Source organism: Bison bison, unplaced genomic scaffold, assembly GCF_000754665.1.
Source record: "Bison bison bison isolate TAMUID 2011002044 unplaced genomic scaffold, Bison_UMD1.0 scf7180017855177, whole genome shotgun sequence".
Lineage (NCBI taxonomy): Eukaryota > Metazoa > Chordata > Mammalia > Artiodactyla > Bovidae > Bison > Bison bison.
This window is the reverse complement of record NW_011485750.1, coordinates 51,680-69,437: the sequence shown is the minus strand read 5'-3', so window position 1 is coordinate 69,437 and position 17,758 is coordinate 51,680. Positions and strand designations below refer to the sequence as shown.

Below are 17,758 nucleotides of genomic sequence, written 5' to 3'. Positions count from 1 at the left end.
AATGGACATGAGTCTCAGCAAGCTCTGGGAGATAGGGAAGAACAGGGAAGTCTGGTGTGCTGCAGTCCATGGGGTCGCAAAGAGTCAGATATGACTGAGTGACTGAACAACAACTTCTGCGCTGGCAGGCAGATTCTTTCCCATTGAGCCAGCAGGGAAGCCCTACTGATGTACTTTTCCCCTTTCTTTTTAAAACGTTAATTTATTTGGCTGTATCAGGTCTTGGTTGCAGCCTGTGGGGTCTAGTTTCCTGACCAGGGATCAAACCTGGGTCCCCTGCATTGGGAGCTCGGAGTCTTAGCCACTAGACCACCAGGGAAGTCCCCAGTGTACTTTCTGACTCTATGGATTGCACTGACCCATTGGGGTTTTGATTTGCAAGCCCTTAATGAATGTAGGGGGCTACTGGAAGTAGCAGAAGACAGATGATGCCTCACGAGGCAGACTCACTGGGACCCTGGGCTGGTGACCGGAGATAAGCCAGGCTCCTTGGAGCTTGTGTGCAAGTCACGCTATGGCTCTGGCTTGATGAGTGCCAACTAGGGAAAGCCAGGCTGACAGGGGAGGAGGAGAGGGCCCTTCACCCCCCCCCCGCCCGCCGCATCCTGTGTCCGGCTCCAGCCCCCACCCAGGGCTTCCCTCCTGGGTTGCAGAGCTCAGGACAGGCGAGGAACCATGTCCCCAGTCCTGTCTGCCCTCTTCTGTCTTGGTGAGTCATTCTGGAAAATGCTGAGGGACAGGCAGTGGGCTAGGAGACAAAGAATGCTTTTTTTTTTTTTTAATTGCACCAGGGCAAGAGGTAACTTTCAGGGCAAGAGGCGACCTACAAGCATCACCTCACTTATTTGCTGGGTGGGAAAACTGGGACCCAGGGCGATGCTGCTTGTATGAATTATTCTAGTTTATTCATGGCTGGGTTGATAAATGAATACAGGTCTCAGATACATATAATATATATATATTCTTTTTCAGGTTCTTTTCCCTTATAGGTTATTACAAAATATTGAGTAGCGTTCCCTGTATTCTATAGTAGGTCCTTGTTGTATTATAATTTTTAATTTTGTTTGAAGTGGATTTGATATCAGTGCTAGATTATAGATTTAGCTTGTCAATATCCCTTAAGGTTCTGGTGCCAACAATTTTGCTGTTTGTGACAATGTGATTGGACTTTGAGGGTATTATGCTAAGCAATACAAGCCAGATAAACAAATATTGCAGGATCCTACTTATACACGGAGTCTCAAAAGGTCAAACCCACAAGAGCAGAGAGTAGCTTGGTGATTGCCCAGGCTGGGGACAGGCGGTTGAGGGTGGAGGTGCGGGTAATGGGGAGGTAGATGATATGGGTCAAAAGGTACAATCTTCCACGTGTAAGATGAAATCAGTTCTGGGGATTTAAGTCGTAACATGGTGACAGTAGTTAACCATTCTTTAGCACGTACCTGAAACTTGCCAAAAGAGTAGATTTAGATTTCTCACCAGAAAAATACCCCAAAAGATATTTAATTATGTGAGGTGACAGATGTGTTAACTAGCTTGATTGTGGTAATTATTTTACAGGGCATCACCTTGGATATGTAAGATTTTTATTTGTCAGTCCATCTCAATAACGCTGGAGTAAGAGTCTCCTGTAATAGGACTGGTGCGGAGGCTCAGATGCATTTTTTGAAGTCTCCTTCTTATCAAGCTCTATTCTGGGCACGTCTGCGCATGATTTCCTTGTTTCTTCAAAGGAATTTTATCACGGAAAAGGACAGAGGCTCCCGGGGCTAAGCAGGAAGGGAGAGCGGTTGTGTTACCGGGGATAAGAGTGCATACTGTGAAGACAAACTGCCCCTCAGTCACTCAAGCCTTTATCCACCCTTGAAAGAACTCACGGAGCTCTTGCACATGCATTATTCTGTGCTTTTATTTTATTTTTGGCTGTGCTGGGTCTTTGCTTCTGCATGTGGGCTTTCTCTAGTTGTGGTGATGGGGGCTCCTCTCTGGTTGCGGTGCCCAGGCTTCTCATTCCCGTGGCTTCTCTTGTTGCGGAGCACTGGCTCTGGGGCCCGCAGGCTTCAGTAGTCGCAGCACCTGGGCTCAGCAGTTGCAGTTCCCAGGCTCTAGAGCACCGGATCAGTAATTGTGGCGCACGGGCTCAGTTGCTCCCAGGCACGTGGGATCTTCCCGCATCAGGGATCGAACCCGTGTCTCCTGCACTGGCAGGCAGATTCTTTACCACTGAGCCACCAGGGAAGCCCTACTCTGTGTTTCTAAAAAGACACTCATTTAATCCCCATCACGGCCTGATGAAGCAGGGCCTCCTGTTATTCCCATCTCACAGGTGAGAACACAGGCCCAGAGGGATTAAGTAACTTGTTTAAGGTCACGTAGTGACAGGCTCAAATACAAACTAAGGAACGTTAGCACTACATCCACATGATTTACTGCGAAAATGTGCTGTCCGTGTTTAAATCTACCTCCTGCCAGTTGCAGGGCTATGGACCTCATGGGATATACTATGCAAAAAAAAAAAAAAAAATTATTTGTTGTTTATCTGAAATTCAAATTTAACTGGGAGCCCTGTGTTTATTTTTTAATTTTTATTAACTGGCCATGCCACAGGGCTTGTGGCATCTTAGTTCCCCAAGCAGGGATCGAACCTGGGCCCCTGCATTGGAAGGGCAGAGTTCGGGTCACTGGATCACCAGAGACGTCCCAGGCTGGCTTCTTTCACTTCAATCATGTGCTTGTGTATCTTTGAAAAAAAAGATGACACACACACACAATAATGACAAAAGAAAGGGAATACTTGAAACTAACACAAGGTTATTAATCAACTATCAGTTCAGTTCGGTTCAGTCGTTCAGGCGAGTCTGACTCTTTAGGACCCCATGGACTGCAGCACATCAGGCATCCCTGTCCATCATCAACTCCCGGGGTTTACTCAAACTCATGTCCAAGGAGTCGGTGATGCGATCCAACCATCTCATCCTCTGTCGTCCCCTTCTCCTCCTGCTTTCAATCTTTCCCGGCATCAGGGTCTTTTCAAATGAGTCAGCTCTTCACATCAGGTGGCCAAAATATTGGAGCTTCAGCTTCAGAATCAGTTCTTCCAATGAATATTCAGGACTGATTTCCTTTAGGATAGACTGGTTGGATCTCCTTGCTGTCGAAGGGACTCTCAACTATATCCTCAATTAAAAAAAGCAAAAGCATGCAAGTTTGTCAGCTCAGTGTGCAGCATGCAGGAGGTGTGGGTTCACACGAGGTCCTGGTGACTGGTCGCTTGCTCTTTCCCCAGGGCTGTGTCTGGGCCGGGTGATACGCGTTCCGGAAGGTGAGTCCAGATCCGTCTTCTGGGTTCAGCCAGTGAGAAGGCAGGAGCTGGGGGAGGGACCGGGACGGGAGGGCTCTATCGGAAGCTGAGCTCCTCTAGGATTTGCTTCGCTTCCAGGTCCCCTGTCCGAGCCCTCCCTCCAGGCCCTGCCCAGCTCCCTTGTGCCCCTGGGCAGGCCGGTGACCATTCGCTGCCAGGGGCCTCCGGATGCAGAACTGTACCGCCTGGAGAAGCTGAAATCCGGGAGGTATTTTGACCAGGCGGAGATCTTCATCTCGGCGATGGAAAGAGACCAAGCCGGCCGCTACCGCTGCTCCTATCAGATAGGGATGCGCTGGTCCCCTCCCAGCAGCCAGCTGGAGCTGGTTGCTACTGGTAACCGGGGGTGGGCGGGGCTGGACGTGGAGCCTCAGGGCTGCGTGGTCCTCTGTTCTGGGCGCCAAGAGGGTGAGAGTGGGGGGTGATGAAGACCCTAAACCCAAAGTCCCAGGGCAAGGGCAGGGGGTGGGGATGTTGGGATTAGGGTGGGGCAAGCAAGATGTTGGCCTTGAGTGCCAAATTTAGGGAAAGTGCCCAAAACTCAGTAACCCACATAAATAATATGTTAATACAATATTTAAAAAAAACCACCCCCAAATCAATGCATAAAATCCACGATGTTCACAATAGCACAATTTTAAATAAAGACAGATTCCTAGATTGTCATTCCAAGTCACATCCAAGCCTGACACGAGAGCAAAAAATGTGCACCCCTCTAGCCACGTTTATCCCTTAAAAAATATTTATTTTGTGGCCACACCCTTGGGGCATGTGGGATCTTAGTTTTCCATCCAGGAGTCCAACCACCTGGCCCCTTCAATGGAAAGGTGGAGTCTTAACCACTTTCTCTCTCTCTTTCTCTTTTATCCCTCCCCCCCAGTTTTAATATTTTTTAATTGAAGTATAGTTGATTTACAATGCTGTTAATTTCTGCTGTGCAGCAAAGTGCTCCAGTTATACATATCTTTTTTTGAAAAACACTTTCCCATTATGGTTTATCCTAGGGTGTTGAATATAGTTCTCTGTGCTGTACAGTAGTAGAACCTTGTTGTTTATCCCTCCTATATATAAATGCTTATATCTGCTAACCCCAACCTCCCACTCCATGCCTCTCCCAACCCTCTTTCCCTTGGCAACCACCAGTCTGTGCTCTGTGTCCATGAGTCTGTTTCTGTTTCATTTGTGTCATATTTTAGATCCCACAGGTACTTGATATCATGTGCTACTTGTCTTTCTCTGTCTGACTTACTTCCCTTAGTGGGATTGTCTCTAGTTGCACATGGCATGTTGTTGCAAATGGCATTATTTCATTCTTCTTTGTGGCTATGTGGTGTTCCATTGTATACACGGACTACATCTTCTTTATCCATTACTCTGCCAGTGCATATTGAGGCTGTCTCCATGTCTTAGCTATTGTGAATATTGCTGCTGTGAACATAACACGTGCATATATCTTTTTGAGTTAGAGTTTTGTCTGTATATGTGTCCAGGAGAGGGGTTGCTGGATCATATGGTGGGTAATTCTATTTTTAGTTTTCTGAGGAACCTCCATACTGTTTTCCACAGTGGCCACCATCTTTAATACTAAAGTTCTCTCCTTTCCCAGGAACTTCCCCCAAGCCCTCGCTCTCAGCCCAGCCCAGCACGGCGGTGCCCGCAGGAGTGACCGTGACTCTACGCTGTCAGAGCCAATATGGTTTTGACCAATTTGCTCTCTACAAGGAGGGGGACACCAGGCCCTTCAAGACACCGGAGAGGTGGTACCGGGCAGACTTCCCTATTGTCACGGTGACTGCAGCCCACAGTGGAATCTACCGATGCTATAGCTTTTCCAGCGCATATCCATACCTGTGGTCAGCCCCCAGCGACCCCCTGGAGCTTGTGGTCACAGGTCAGGGGTATAGACAAAATCTTTTCTCCAGCCTTGGCAGTCCCTGATGGAAGTTTCCAGGGGAGGGAGCATGGGAATTCAGAGGCATTGGAGGGTGTTTGAGTGTCTGGGTGCTGTGTAACAAGTGACCACAAGTTTGCTGGCTTAAATTTCACAAATGTATTACCTTACAGTTCTGGAAGTCAGAAGTCTGAAATGGGTCCTGCAGGGATAAAACCAAGGTGTCAGCCAGCCTTCCTTCTGGAAGCTCAAGGGGAAGATTCATTTCTGGTGCCTTTTTCAGCTTCTAGAATCACCTGTATCTCTTGGCTCCCATGGTCCCTTCCTTCATCATCAAAGCCAGTTTCATAGCATTTTCTAATCTTTCTCTTTCTCTCTGACTCTTCCACCTTCCTGCTTTGCTCTTAGGCTTTTAAGGACTCTTGTAATTGGACACACTCAGATAATCCAGGATGGTCTTCCCAGCCCAAGATTTTCTTTTTTTAAAAAATGTGTATTGTAGTATAGTTGGTTTATAGGGCTTCTCAGCTAGTGTGGTGCTAGTGGTAAAGAACCTGCCTGCTAATGCAGGAGATATAAGAGACTCACGTTCGCTCCCTGGGTTGGGAAGATCCCCTGGAGGAGGCCATGGCAACCCACACCAGTATTCGTGCTTAGAGAATCCCCATGGACACATAAGCCTGGTGGGCTACAGTCCACCAGGTTGCAAAGAGTTGGACACAACTGAAGTGACTTAGCACACACACACGGTTGATTTATAATATGGTGTTAACTTTAGGTGTACAGCAAAGTGAATGAGTTATATGTGTATATATATATATATGCATACATATATTCACTTTACATTAATCAATCAGTTATTTTTATCTAAAAATTTTAATTTATGTATTTTTTCTTTTTTTTTTGGCTGCACCTTGTGGCATGCGGGATCTTGGTTCCCTGACCAGGGACTGAGCTTGCACCCCCTGCAGTGGAAGCCTGGAGAAAGTGAAAGCCAGGAAAAAGAAAATTTAATACTGTTTTAATTTGAATGCTATGAATAATGCCTGGGTATTATTGCCTGGGAATAATGCTGGGAATAATGCCTGGGTGATTGGTCTGGGTAAACAAGCAGATAGCAAGGGTCATGGGAGAGGGAAGGGGCTGTTTTGTTCCCTTGGCAGTCCCCATTTGTCCCCACATAGGATGCCTGTCTTTCTCTGGATACAGTCCATGGTTTTTGCCTCCTCATCTGGTTCCCAGGAGACAAAAGCCACTTTTGTTCCCAGGATCTGTAAGACAGCAGGTCACAGGGATCCAGAAGAAGGGACAGGACTGCAGTTTGGCAAGTAGGGAAGGCAGCTACAGGGATCATCATTCATTAGCTCCAGAATGTGCTAGGTGTGCCTTTCAAATGCTGTTTAAGACTCACCACAGTCCAGTGATGGAAGCATCTGCATTTTTATTTTCCAGGTGAGGAAACTGGGTTTGCTCAGGAACCACACGTAACAGTGCACAGATCGCTCTCTCTCTCTCTTTTTTTTCTTCCTGATTTCTCAGGGACCTCTGTGACCCCCAGCTGGCCGCCCACAGAACCGCCTTCCACTGTAGCAGGTAGGTTTTGGAGCATTCACCCTGTGTCTGTGGTATAAAGGGACAGGAACCCTGTTATCCTTCTCCTCTTTGTCTAGATTTCTCGATATACTTGAATACTGGAGTGGGTTGCCATTTCCCCCTCCAGGGGATCTTCTTACATAATTACAGTACAACAGAAAAACCAGAAGTCTGACATTGGCACACTATATATGTATAGTTCTATGTCGATTTATCACACAGATTCATATAACTACCATTGCATTCAAAATACTGTTCCCAGGGAAGAAAACAAAAAATGCTATTCCACCCTCACAAAGATATTTCTCAGGGTCCCCCCTTTATAGACACCCCTCCCCTCCCATGATCCTTAACCCCTGGCTAATTTGTTCTTCCTAGATTTAATTTTGTCATTTTGAGAATGTTACATATAAACGGAATCATACAACATGGGACTTTTTGAGATTGTCTCCTCCCCCGCCCCCCATCATAATACTCGATGGACATGAGTTTGAGCAAGCTCCGAGAGTTGGTGATGGACAGGGAAGTCTGGCAGGCTGTAGTCTATGGTGTTGCAAAGAGTTGGACATAACTGAGTGACTGAACTGATCATAATACCCTTGAGATTTTTCCAAGTTGTTGCATGAATCAATAGTGCTTCCTTTTTCAAAGAAAATTAAAAAAAAATTATTTGTCCTTGGCTGTGCTTGGTCTTCACTGCTGAATCGGCTTTTTTTTTTTTTGCCTAGATGTGGAGAGCGGTGGCTACCCTCTAGTTGCGATACATGGGCTTCTTATTGTGGTGGCCTCTCTTGTTTCAGAGCATGGGCTCTAGAGCATGTGGGCTTCAGCAGTTGTAGCTCGTAGGCTCTAGAGCACAGGCTCAATAGCTTAACTGCTCCACAGTATGTGGGATCTTTCTGGACCAGGGATCGAACCCAGGTCTCCTGCATTGCAGGCAGATTCTTTACCACAGAGCTGCAGATTCTTTACCACAGAGCCAACAGGGAAGCCCTCACCCTCAGTATATACAGTCAAGAATATTTAAAAAAGTGTATTCACACAGAAGCTTGTATGTGAATGTTCATGTAGTAGCAGAATTCACAATAGCCCCAACGTGGAAGTAACCCAATGTCCATCAGCGGATGAATGGAGCCATTTCTCAGGAAGCCACTCAGAAGTAGAAGACGGGTTTATTTTGGGCTTTCTGAGTTTGTTTTTCCTCTGTGTCTGTGCAGTGTGTGGTAGATAAATGAGTTCCAGGAAGATCGGATAGCTCAGAAGGGGTAAGGGGAGTAGGGACTCACTGAACAGACACGACATTACCCACTTTCTTATAATCTTCTTGCTTAGAATTCACAGAAGCCTCCAGGAAGCTGAACCACTCGATTGCGAACGAAGCCTCCACAACTGGTGAGTAACCAGGCACTCAGAGCTCGCTCTTCCGTCATCTAAGGCTGTCAGCTTTCAGTCTGCTTCTCAAAACCACCTGACTCTTCCCAGGAAAGTCCTTGATTTGAGGGCGAGGGTGGGGCGGAGGTGGGCTCTGAGCATGGGGGCAGAGGAGCATTCTGGGAAACGTGGCTGCCTCCAAGATGGCGGCACCGAGGCTACCATGGGGACACCATTACTTATCCCTACACTGTGCTCTTCTTCTTTCCTAAATTTACTTTTAATTGAGGGACAACTGCTTTACAATGACGTGTTGGTTTCTGCTATATAGCAACGTGAGTCAGCTATACACACGTCCCCTCCCTCTTGAGCCTCCCCCCGTCCCCAGCTCTGCTCTGTTTTTCTTTTTCTTTTGGACTTTCTCCCACTTAGTGTGTTGCCACAAGAACTCTTCTACGTGGGTAGTAAGTTCTGTGCCGGGGTCCAGCCCTGGTGGACCCAGGGAAATAGAAGGGGAGACAGCTTCAGCGATCAGGATATGATAGAGTTAAAGATATAAAGAGTGGTTAAATAAGGATAGCTCAGTGAGAAAATTCAGTGGAGAAAAGAGGCTGACTAACTTGGTTTATGTGGAAAGCTAATAAAATTCCAAGACAAGGAATTTGCATCACCTACATAGGCCGCAGGCATCCTCCCGTTCTCCCGAAGGAGAGGAGACACTAAGGCTTCCCTGGTCAGATCTTAGAAGCCCAGGCAAAATTAGTAGGCTTGACGAGCCTCCACGCTCCAGATGGGAATTCAGCCAGAAGGTGAGAGAAAGAATGACATCGGGAGACCAAGCTTCGGTGAACAAGGCCTGCACTTTATTTTCCAAAGTAGTTTTTATACCTTAAGTTGTGCATAGAGGATAATGGGGAAAGGGGTAGAGTCAGCAGTAAGCCAGGCTTTTTTCCTGCAAACTTATCATATGCAAAAGTTTAGGTGATTTACATCATCTTCTGACCAGGAGGCCTGTTAACATTTTATGACCCTTTCTTCAGAAAACTTATTTTTCTCTAAAGGTGATTATTCTAAAGTCAGGTGCCACCCTCTGAAAGCATTAGATAAAGTTACATTCCTATAACAAGGAAAGAATTAACTCAAGCGTCCAAGGTTACAAACATTAAAGCTACTACTTACATTTCTATTCACCAATTATATTAATCAATACACTCCCAGGGACACAGTAGGTAAGGGATATGGAAACTTAGCAGCAAACATTGGCCCAACAAGTGAAAAACACTTCACCAATACAATTTCTAATCAATCTTTTAACTGCTCAAAGGAATCTGTATTTAGACAGTTTAGAACATCTCATGTCTCTCACGGTTGGGAGGCTGTGAACAATCACATGTGGCCGGAAGAACCTGTTCAGGCAGGCTAGAGGACTTCCAAAGGAGTTTGTAGGTTGAAACACTCTTGTCATGCCCAGGAACTTTATTAACTGGAGCTCTAAGTTAACTCTTTTTCAGAGAGAGGTGGTGGGGGACAGCCCCCCGTAAAGCCAGGGGTGTAGGTGAGAGCACAAAGCAGTAAAGTAGGCAGGCTCTGGTTTTGGGGGTAGATGCTCAAGAATTTCCAGGGGGACTCCTGAGCCTCGATCCCGCCTTTGTGTTTGCCGAGCCTCCTTCCTCATGACCTCTGCCATGGGCGGAGTTCTTCACGCTGGCTCCCGGCAGTTCTGAATGTTTCTTTCTTTCTTTTTTTTTTTAATTTGTTGGCTGTGCTGCATGGGATCAAACAGGGATCAAACTCATGCCCTCTGCATTGGAAGTGCAGAGTCTGAACCACTGGACCCTCAGGGAAATCCCTTTGGTGTGCTCTTCCAACTTGGCTCTGATCCATGTGTGTAGCCTTGTTCCCCTTGCTTCCAGGCTCGATCCTGTGCTTCAGGCCCATGTAGATCATAGTTCTCTGGACACAGTACATCCTCCAGTCCAGTGCAGTTATGTTTCCCTCACACTGTTGTGCTCTTTGCCTTTGGATTCCCTAGGAAGTGTCTCCTTTTCCTTCAAGGCAGAAAACCTTGGCAGATTCCCTGAGGATTCCTTAGCTATCTTCATGGGGTCCACACACTTTAGGTTCCTGATTCCAGCAGGTACTTTCCAAGACTCTGAGGAGATTCTTCCCCATCCTATGTTCAAAACCCTTCTTGGTCCCCAGTCACTCTCAGGAGGATTAGGAAAACTGACCCATAGCTATTAAGTCATTTGTCAGATGGTAAAGAATCTACTTGTAATGCAGGAGACCTGAGTTCAATCCCTGGGTCAGGAAGATCCCCTGGAGAAGGCAATGGCAACCCACTCCAGTATTCTTGCCTGGATAATTCCATGGACAGAGGAGCCTGATGAGCTATAGTCCATGGGGTTGCAAAGAGTCAGACATGGCTGAGTGACTAACATTATCACTCTATCCACATCTAATAAGTGATGAGTCTGAGGTTCAAATCCGAACACTCTGACTCTGCAGTTTGTTTTGTTTACTCACTCAGTCATGTATGACTCTTTGAAACCCCGTGGACTGTAGCTTACAAGGCTCCACTGTCCATGGGATTTCTCAGCCAAGAATACTGGTATAGGTTGGCATTTCCCCCTCCAGGGGATCTTTCCAACCCAGGAATTGAACTCGTGTCTCCTGCATTGGCAGGCGTTTTTTTTTTTTTTTTTTTCCCCACCACCTAGCCATCAGAGAAGCCCTTTGTAGTTCACACTCTTCTTATAAACATGGAATTCTGCCTCTCAATGCAGCTGTTCAGGATTGGGGTAGAAACAGGGGTAGAAGAGATGGTTCCACCTCTTTACACTTATCGTTTTTGATTCCCAGAAGCTTCTAGGAATATCACTGTCCTTCCAAAGGAGTCGGACCCTCCAACTGGTGAGTAAGTGTCCTTCTCTGGACCAACTTCATGCCCCCTCTAGCCCATGTCTTTACCCCAAACTGGCTGCTTTCCCTGCAAAGAAGCTGCAGCTCTCTGGTCTTGGGTTCTGGTGTGTCAGCTAAGAAGGGGAGGGGTAGTGTTAGCATATGGAGCTCAGAATTGGGCAAAGACCAGTGTGAAGGTGGAGATTATCTAAAAGGTCAGAAGAAGGGAAATTTCATCTCTGTCCCACCCCTTATGACAGTCTCCTCTTCCACAATCAGCCAAACAACCAGGTAGTGTCTGTGTATGGGGAGAAGTATCAGAGGCCTGTGAAGGGGTGAGTGGAAGATGTGCTACTCAATGAATGGGGCTTATCTAGTCCTGATGCTTGGTGAGGATGGGAGGAATCCTCGAGGAAGAAGGTTGGCATCCTAGCCTGTTATTCTTCAGTTGTGTCTGACTCTTTGCAGCCCCATGGACTGCAGCATGCCAGGCTTCACTGTCCTTCACCATCTCCCGGAGTTTGCTCAAACTCATATTCATGGAGTTGGTGATGCCATCCATCCATCTTGTCCTCTGTTGTTCCCTTCTCCTCCTGCCCTCAATCTTTCCCAGCATCAGGGTCTTTTCTAATGAGTCAGTTCTTTGCATCAGGTGGCCAAAGTATTGGAGTTTCAGTTTCAGCATCAGTCCTCCCAATGAATATTCACGGTTGATATCCTTTAGGGTTGACTGGTTTGATCTCCTTGCAGTCCAAGGACTCTCAAGAGTCTTCTCCAACACCACAGTTCAAAAGCATCAGTTCTTCAGCACTCAGCTTTCTTTATGGTCCGACTCTCACATCCATACGTGACTACTGGAAAAACCATAGATTTGACTAGACAGACCTTTGTTCGCAAAGTAATGTCTCTGCTTGTTAATATGCTGTCTAGGTTTGTCATAGCTTTTCTGGCTAGCGGAGAGTAATAGGTTTTCAGATGAAGGATTTGGCTGTGACAAACCCAAAATGTGGCTTGGAGTGGGTCCTGGAGAGGAGCTTTTTTTTGTTTGTTTACTATTTATTTATAATTTTTATTTTTGACTGGGCTGGGTCTTAGTTGCAGCTTGAGGCATCTTTGATGTGGCATGTGGTTTTCTCTCTAGTTGTGGTTCTTGGGCTCAGTAGTCAAGCTCACAGGCTTGTGGCATGTGGGACCTTAGTCCCCTGCAGGGATCCAGCCTGTGTCCCCCTGCATTGGAAGGCAGATTTTAAACCACTGGACCACCGGGGAAGTCCCAAGATTATTACCATTATTTTTTTGGATATGGACCACTTTTAAAGTCTTCATTGTATTGCTTCTGTTTTATGTTTTGGTTTTTCGGCTTTGAGGGATCTTAGCTCCCCAACCAGGGATTGAACCTGCATCCCTGGCATTGGAAGGTCAAGTCTTAATCCCTGGACCACAAGGGAAGTCCCCTTGGAGCTGGGCTTTTATCATCTGCTCCTGTCTCTTCTTGTTCCTCCAGGTCTTGCCCTCCAGCACTACACTAAGGGCAATCTGGCCCGGATATGCCTTGGGGCTGTGATTCTAATTCTCCTGGTGGGGCTTCTGGCAGAAGACTGGCACAGCCGAAGGAAACCTCCAATGATGCACCGGATCAGAGCTGCACACAGGCCACTCCCACCCCTCCCACAGACCCAGAAACCACAGGGTCGTCAGGATAGGGGTCGACCAGATGGTCACAACCGAGGCTTCCGTCACTAGAATCTCAGGCTTGGCTGCGTCTAAGTGATTGGTTATGCGAGTTGGGAGGGGATCTAGCGTGAGTGGACTATGAGAGCCACAGTCTACTCACTGTTGTCTTGCTCGTTGCCTTTTTTGGAGGAGGGGGGGAGCTGGACTGTGAGGCATGTGGGGATTTTAGTTTTGTAACCAGGGATCGAACCCATGCCCCCTGCATTGGAAGGAAGAGTCTTAACCACAAGACCACCAAGGAAGTCCCTCCAGATGGACTAATTTTTTTCATTCTATTTATTTTTAATTGGAGGATAATTGCTTTACAATGCTGTGTTGGTCTCTGTCATACATCAACCTGGATCAGCCATAGGTATACACATGTCCCCTCCCTCTTGAACCTCCCTCCCACCTCCCACCCCTCTAGTTGTCACAGAGCACCAGTTTGAACTCCCTGTGTCATACGGCAAATTCCCACTGGCTGTTTTACACGTGGTAGGGTATGTGTTTCAGGGCTGCTCTCTCAGTTCGTCCCCCCTCTTTTCCCCACTGAGGATTGACTTCTGACATCACCCCCCCTCACAGATGACCCAATCCATCCTCTGCCCAAAACTCTCCCATGTGTCCCCGTTGCCCACCTGCCTTATGCTTTTTTTTTTTTTTTAAATTTCTATTGACATATAGTTAATTTACAATGTTGTGTTAGTTTCTGGTATGCAGGAAAGTGAATAAGTTCCTGAGGTTTTTTTTTTTTTTTTTCTGGTTATCCCCAAATGTAAACCTCATGCTAACACTGTCTTAAGCTACCGTCTGAAAAAAAAAAATCTCTTTTTGTTTCTTGGGTTGTACCTGACTCTTTCAGGCTTTTGGGTATTCTATTCTTTCCCCTTTGAATATAATAATAATTATAACCAACATGTTAATGACTTGCCTTTATATTAGAAAAAAACTCCAAAGTCCTAAGCTTATCCTAAAGGTTTGGATGGACTGGTGGTTGACAGGGGTTAAGGCAAGGAAGAAATAGGGAGTATTTACTTGTTGGTCAGTTGCTAAGTCTTGTGTGACTCTTTTTGACCCCATGGACTGCAGCACACCAGACTTCCCTGTCCTTCACTGTCTCCTGGATTTTGCTCAGATTCATGTCCATTGAGTTGATGATGCCATTCAACCATCTCACCCTCTGGCACCCCCCCCCCCTTCTCCTTGGGCCTTTGATCTTTCCTAGCATCAAAGGGTAATTACTTAATTGGTGATTTTTTTCTTTTCTAATTTTGCAGTGATGAAAACATTTTGCAACTAGGTAGAGGTGGTGGTTTCATAACAAAATGTACTAAATGGCACTGAGTTGTTCACCTTAAAATGGTAAATTTTATTTTACATGAATTTCACCTTAATAAAAAGGAAAAAAAAAAAAAAACCAAACAAACCCAACCTTACTCCCTGACATCCATCCCTGTCTGTGTGGGGTCACTTGTCCTAGGGAGATAAGTGACATAAGTCAGAAATACTTCCCTTTTCCTGTTGCTAGACTGTGGCACCTAGTTGGGTGCCCTCCTGCTAAACAGAAGCCTTTCTGTTGCTGACACAGTCTTCAAATGAAGTCCGGTCTGGCTCTCCCATGAATATGACTCTGGTACACATCTGGGGTTCCAGTTCCTACCAGAGTGAACCTCAGACCCTGACTTTGTTAGGGAACTTCCCCCCAGGAGCTGTGATGAAGATTGGCAAGATCTGGCCCCTCCCTCAACACTGCCAGCCCCCAGGTTGCCTGCCTTCCTGGAGACTCTGAGCTCAGAGTCCTCCCCCAGTGTGCCCTCTGTGCCACTTGGGCTAGAGGAAACATCTAGAAGGAAGTAAGGTTTGGAAGAAAAAAAATTAGTGCTTAATAAAAAAGTAATTCTTATAGAAAATAACATTAAAAAGAATATATAGATGTATATATCATCAAGTCACTTTGCCGTACAGCAGAAATTAACACACCAATGTACATCAACTATACTTCAATTTAAAAAAAAGCAAAAAATAAAGGTTCTAATAAAAAAGTAATTCTTGTACTGCTGCTTTAAGGAATTTGGGGATTTTGTATGTCACAAGGGAATTCTGGGGGCTGTAAGAAGAGCTATGCATACCATGAAGTTCTGTTTTCTGTGGAATCATTAAATCATTAACATGGAATCATTAAAAAGTTAATCAGAGCAATGATGTGATCATATATGTGCTTCATGTATGTGTGTGTTAGTTGCTCGGTTCTGTCTGACTCTTTGCGACCCCATGGACCCCACCAGGTTCTTCTGTCCATGGTATTTCTCAGGCAAGAAAACTACAGTGGGTTGCCATTTCCTCCTCCAGGGGATCTTCCTGACCCAGGGATCGAACTCTGGTTTCCTGCCTTGAAGGCGGATCCTTTACCTTCTGAGCCACCAGGGAAGGCCACTGAAGCACCCAAGAGGGCTGCAAAATATTGTGGGATTAGTAGGAGAAATACTCCAATGAGGAAGACTTGTCAGGTATCTAGCCACACAGATAAGAAATACCAGATCTGGGCAATGACTTCGCAGACAAATCAATGTGATCACCAACATTTCTTTCCCATTCCCTCACCCCTGGGCTAAGTTCTCCCTGATTAAAGTACCTTTTCTCTAAGTTCAGTTGGAATCCATTCATAAATAAGACTTCACTCATGAATGCTTTCACCTTTATTTTTCTTGATATACTCAAGATACAGACATTTCATCCACCACAGGGTTAAATGATGAGTGTATGTCTTATGTAAACCAGAGGCTCAACCATGGCTAAACTAACATCTGGCTAAGCAACTAACATCACTGAGAAGGATCTTGGGAAGTTCACCACCACCTTGATGATCTAGGAATTTACTGGGGAATGAATGGCTCCAGGGGGATTCAGAAAATGAAGTCATGAGAAGAAGGTCTGTTATCTTTTGGGTCTCGATGATCACTCTCAATAGTCAGCTGTGGGTTGCTTTCCTTCATTTCTCTCAGCAGCTTCTGGATTTGAGCATCAGATTCATCTATCTTCAACCTAGGAGGTAGAATGTGGGAGAGAGAATGTTTTCTTATTGCTTTGAGGAACTTCATTCCAAATGCCCAGGTGCCTGGCAAAGCTCATGATTTAGGAATTTACAGAGCAAGGGCCATCTGCATTGGTTATTCTATGCTGCAAAGTAGAGTTCCAGATCGATTTGGTAGGGAAAAAAGATGCTACTGGGTTAACATTGGTGGTGATGGTGGTAGTAGTGTAGTCACTAAGTTATGTCTGACTCTACAGTCATGGACCACAGCCCACCAATCTCCTCCTCCTCCAATCTTCCATAGGATTTCCCAGGGGGAGAGTACTGGAGTGGGTTGCCATTTCCTTATCCAGGGCATCTTCCTGACCCAGGATCAAACCCAGGTCTCCCACACTGGCAGGCAGATTCTTTTCCACTGAGCCACCAGGGAAGCCCTGGGTTAACACTGTAATGGTATAAAGGTACTACATAGCTTTGGGTGCTTGAATGATCTTGGGTGATTATCATATCATGCTTGGCACTAGAGATGGAGTTGATGAATACCTCTGTGATGTCCGTCCAAAACCTACCTATTCCATAACATTGACAACTTCTATTCGGTGAATCCAGGATGAGGCAGGCACACTTGAATCAAGTCAGTGGGATTAGCTTTTTATGCTCCTTGGCTACGAGCTTCTAGATAACTGCTACCCCGTATGTGACCCGTGATAAGACCAGTCTCATTTCTTGGATTTGCCTTTTAGTAACCATATTCAGTCATGTGTATGTGGAAATGGGGAGTGGGGAAGCAGAGGGAATAATTAAATTAAAAATAAAAACAGGAGACCAAGGATATTGGCTGCCGCGTTTCTGATTGGCATTATAGTCCCAATTTTGCTGGCATATTAATCAAAATATGTTTTGATGTTTGAGTTTCACAATATGTCCATGCAACAAACCTTCAGTTATAAGATGAATAAGTTTTGGGGGTCTCATGTACAGCTTGATGACTATAGTTAATAATACTGTATTGTATATCTGATAGCTAAGTGAGTAGATCTTATGTGTTCACACCGCACACACAAAGGTAACCGTGTGAGGCAATGGATGTGTTAATTACATTGATTGTGATGCTCATTCCACAATATATACATACACAAAAATATTACACTGCATACCTTAAATATATACAATTGTGTTAATTATATCTCAGTAAAGCTGACAGACCACCCCTGTCCCCAAACTCCATGTACCCCATTAACCTTAAGCTAGCTTGAGCAGAAACCTTGTCAGCAATCCATGTGCTGCTGCTGCTAAGTCACTTCAGTCATGTCCGACTCTATGCGACCCCATAGACAGCAGCCCACCAGGCTCCCCCATCCCTGGGATTCTCCAGGCAAGAACACTGGAGTGGGTTGCCATTTCCTTCTCCAATGCGTGAAAGTGAAAAGTGAAAGTGAAGTCGTTCAGTCGTGTCCGACTCTTAGCGACCCCAGGGACTGTAGCCCACCAGGCTCCTCCATCCATGGGATTTTCCAGGCAAGAGTACTGGACTGGGGTGCCATAGGCAAGCTAGCTTCAAAATATTTAAAACATGACCCTTCAAGGTCAGACATAGTTGGGTCTATTCATGATTGTCAGAGGTTGGTCATACTCTTTGGTAGAAAAACAAAAAAATATTAACCTTAAAAGCTTCTGCATATCAAAGGAAACTATTAGCAAGGTGAAAAGACAGTCTTCAGAATGGGAGAAAATAATAGCAAATGAAGCAACTGACAAACAACTAATCTCAAAAATATACAAGCAACTCCTACAGCTCAACTCCAGAAAAATAAATGACCCAATCAAAAAATGGGCCAAAGAACTAAAGAGACATTTCTCCAAAGAAGACATACAGATGGCTAACAAACACATGAAA

General features: G+C 45.6%; 2 protein-coding genes across 2 annotated transcripts in view; one reads left to right on the top strand and one right to left on the bottom strand.

The window, feature by feature from the left end:
- Positions 1 to 675: 675 nt before the first annotated feature.
- GP6 (glycoprotein VI (platelet)) lies at positions 676 to 12,860 on the top strand. Its single transcript, XM_010858192.1, has 8 exons — positions 676 to 709; positions 3,287 to 3,322; positions 3,440 to 3,697; positions 4,968 to 5,252; positions 6,792 to 6,845; positions 8,178 to 8,237; positions 11,079 to 11,129; positions 12,622 to 12,860. Exons 1-8 carry the CDS (start codon positions 676 to 678, stop codon positions 12,858 to 12,860), a joined length of 1,017 nt encoding a protein of 338 aa, XP_010856494.1.
- A 2,873-nt stretch (positions 12,861 to 15,733) lies between these two features.
- Positions 15,734 to 17,758, bottom strand: part of NLRP2 (NLR family, pyrin domain containing 2) — a 27,641-nt gene continuing 25,616 nt past the window's right edge. The window contains exon 13 of the mRNA XM_010858177.1: positions 15,734 to 15,872. Within this exon, the coding sequence (XP_010856479.1) occupies positions 15,734 to 15,872 (139 nt within the window). The remainder of the gene's footprint in view (positions 15,873 to 17,758) is intronic.

Excerpts from the sequence above, each read along its gene's own strand:
- GP6 (XM_010858192.1), top strand. The coding sequence starts at position 676 with ATGTCCCCAGTCCTGTCTGCCCTCTTCTGTCTTG. Across the intron at positions 3,698-4,967 it reads GCTGGAGCTGGTTGCTACTG|GAACTTCCCCCAAGCCCTCG; the intron begins GTAACCGGGGGT and ends CTCCTTTCCCAG. Across the intron at positions 6,846-8,177 it reads ACCGCCTTCCACTGTAGCAG|AATTCACAGAAGCCTCCAGG; the intron begins GTAGGTTTTGGA and ends CTTCTTGCTTAG.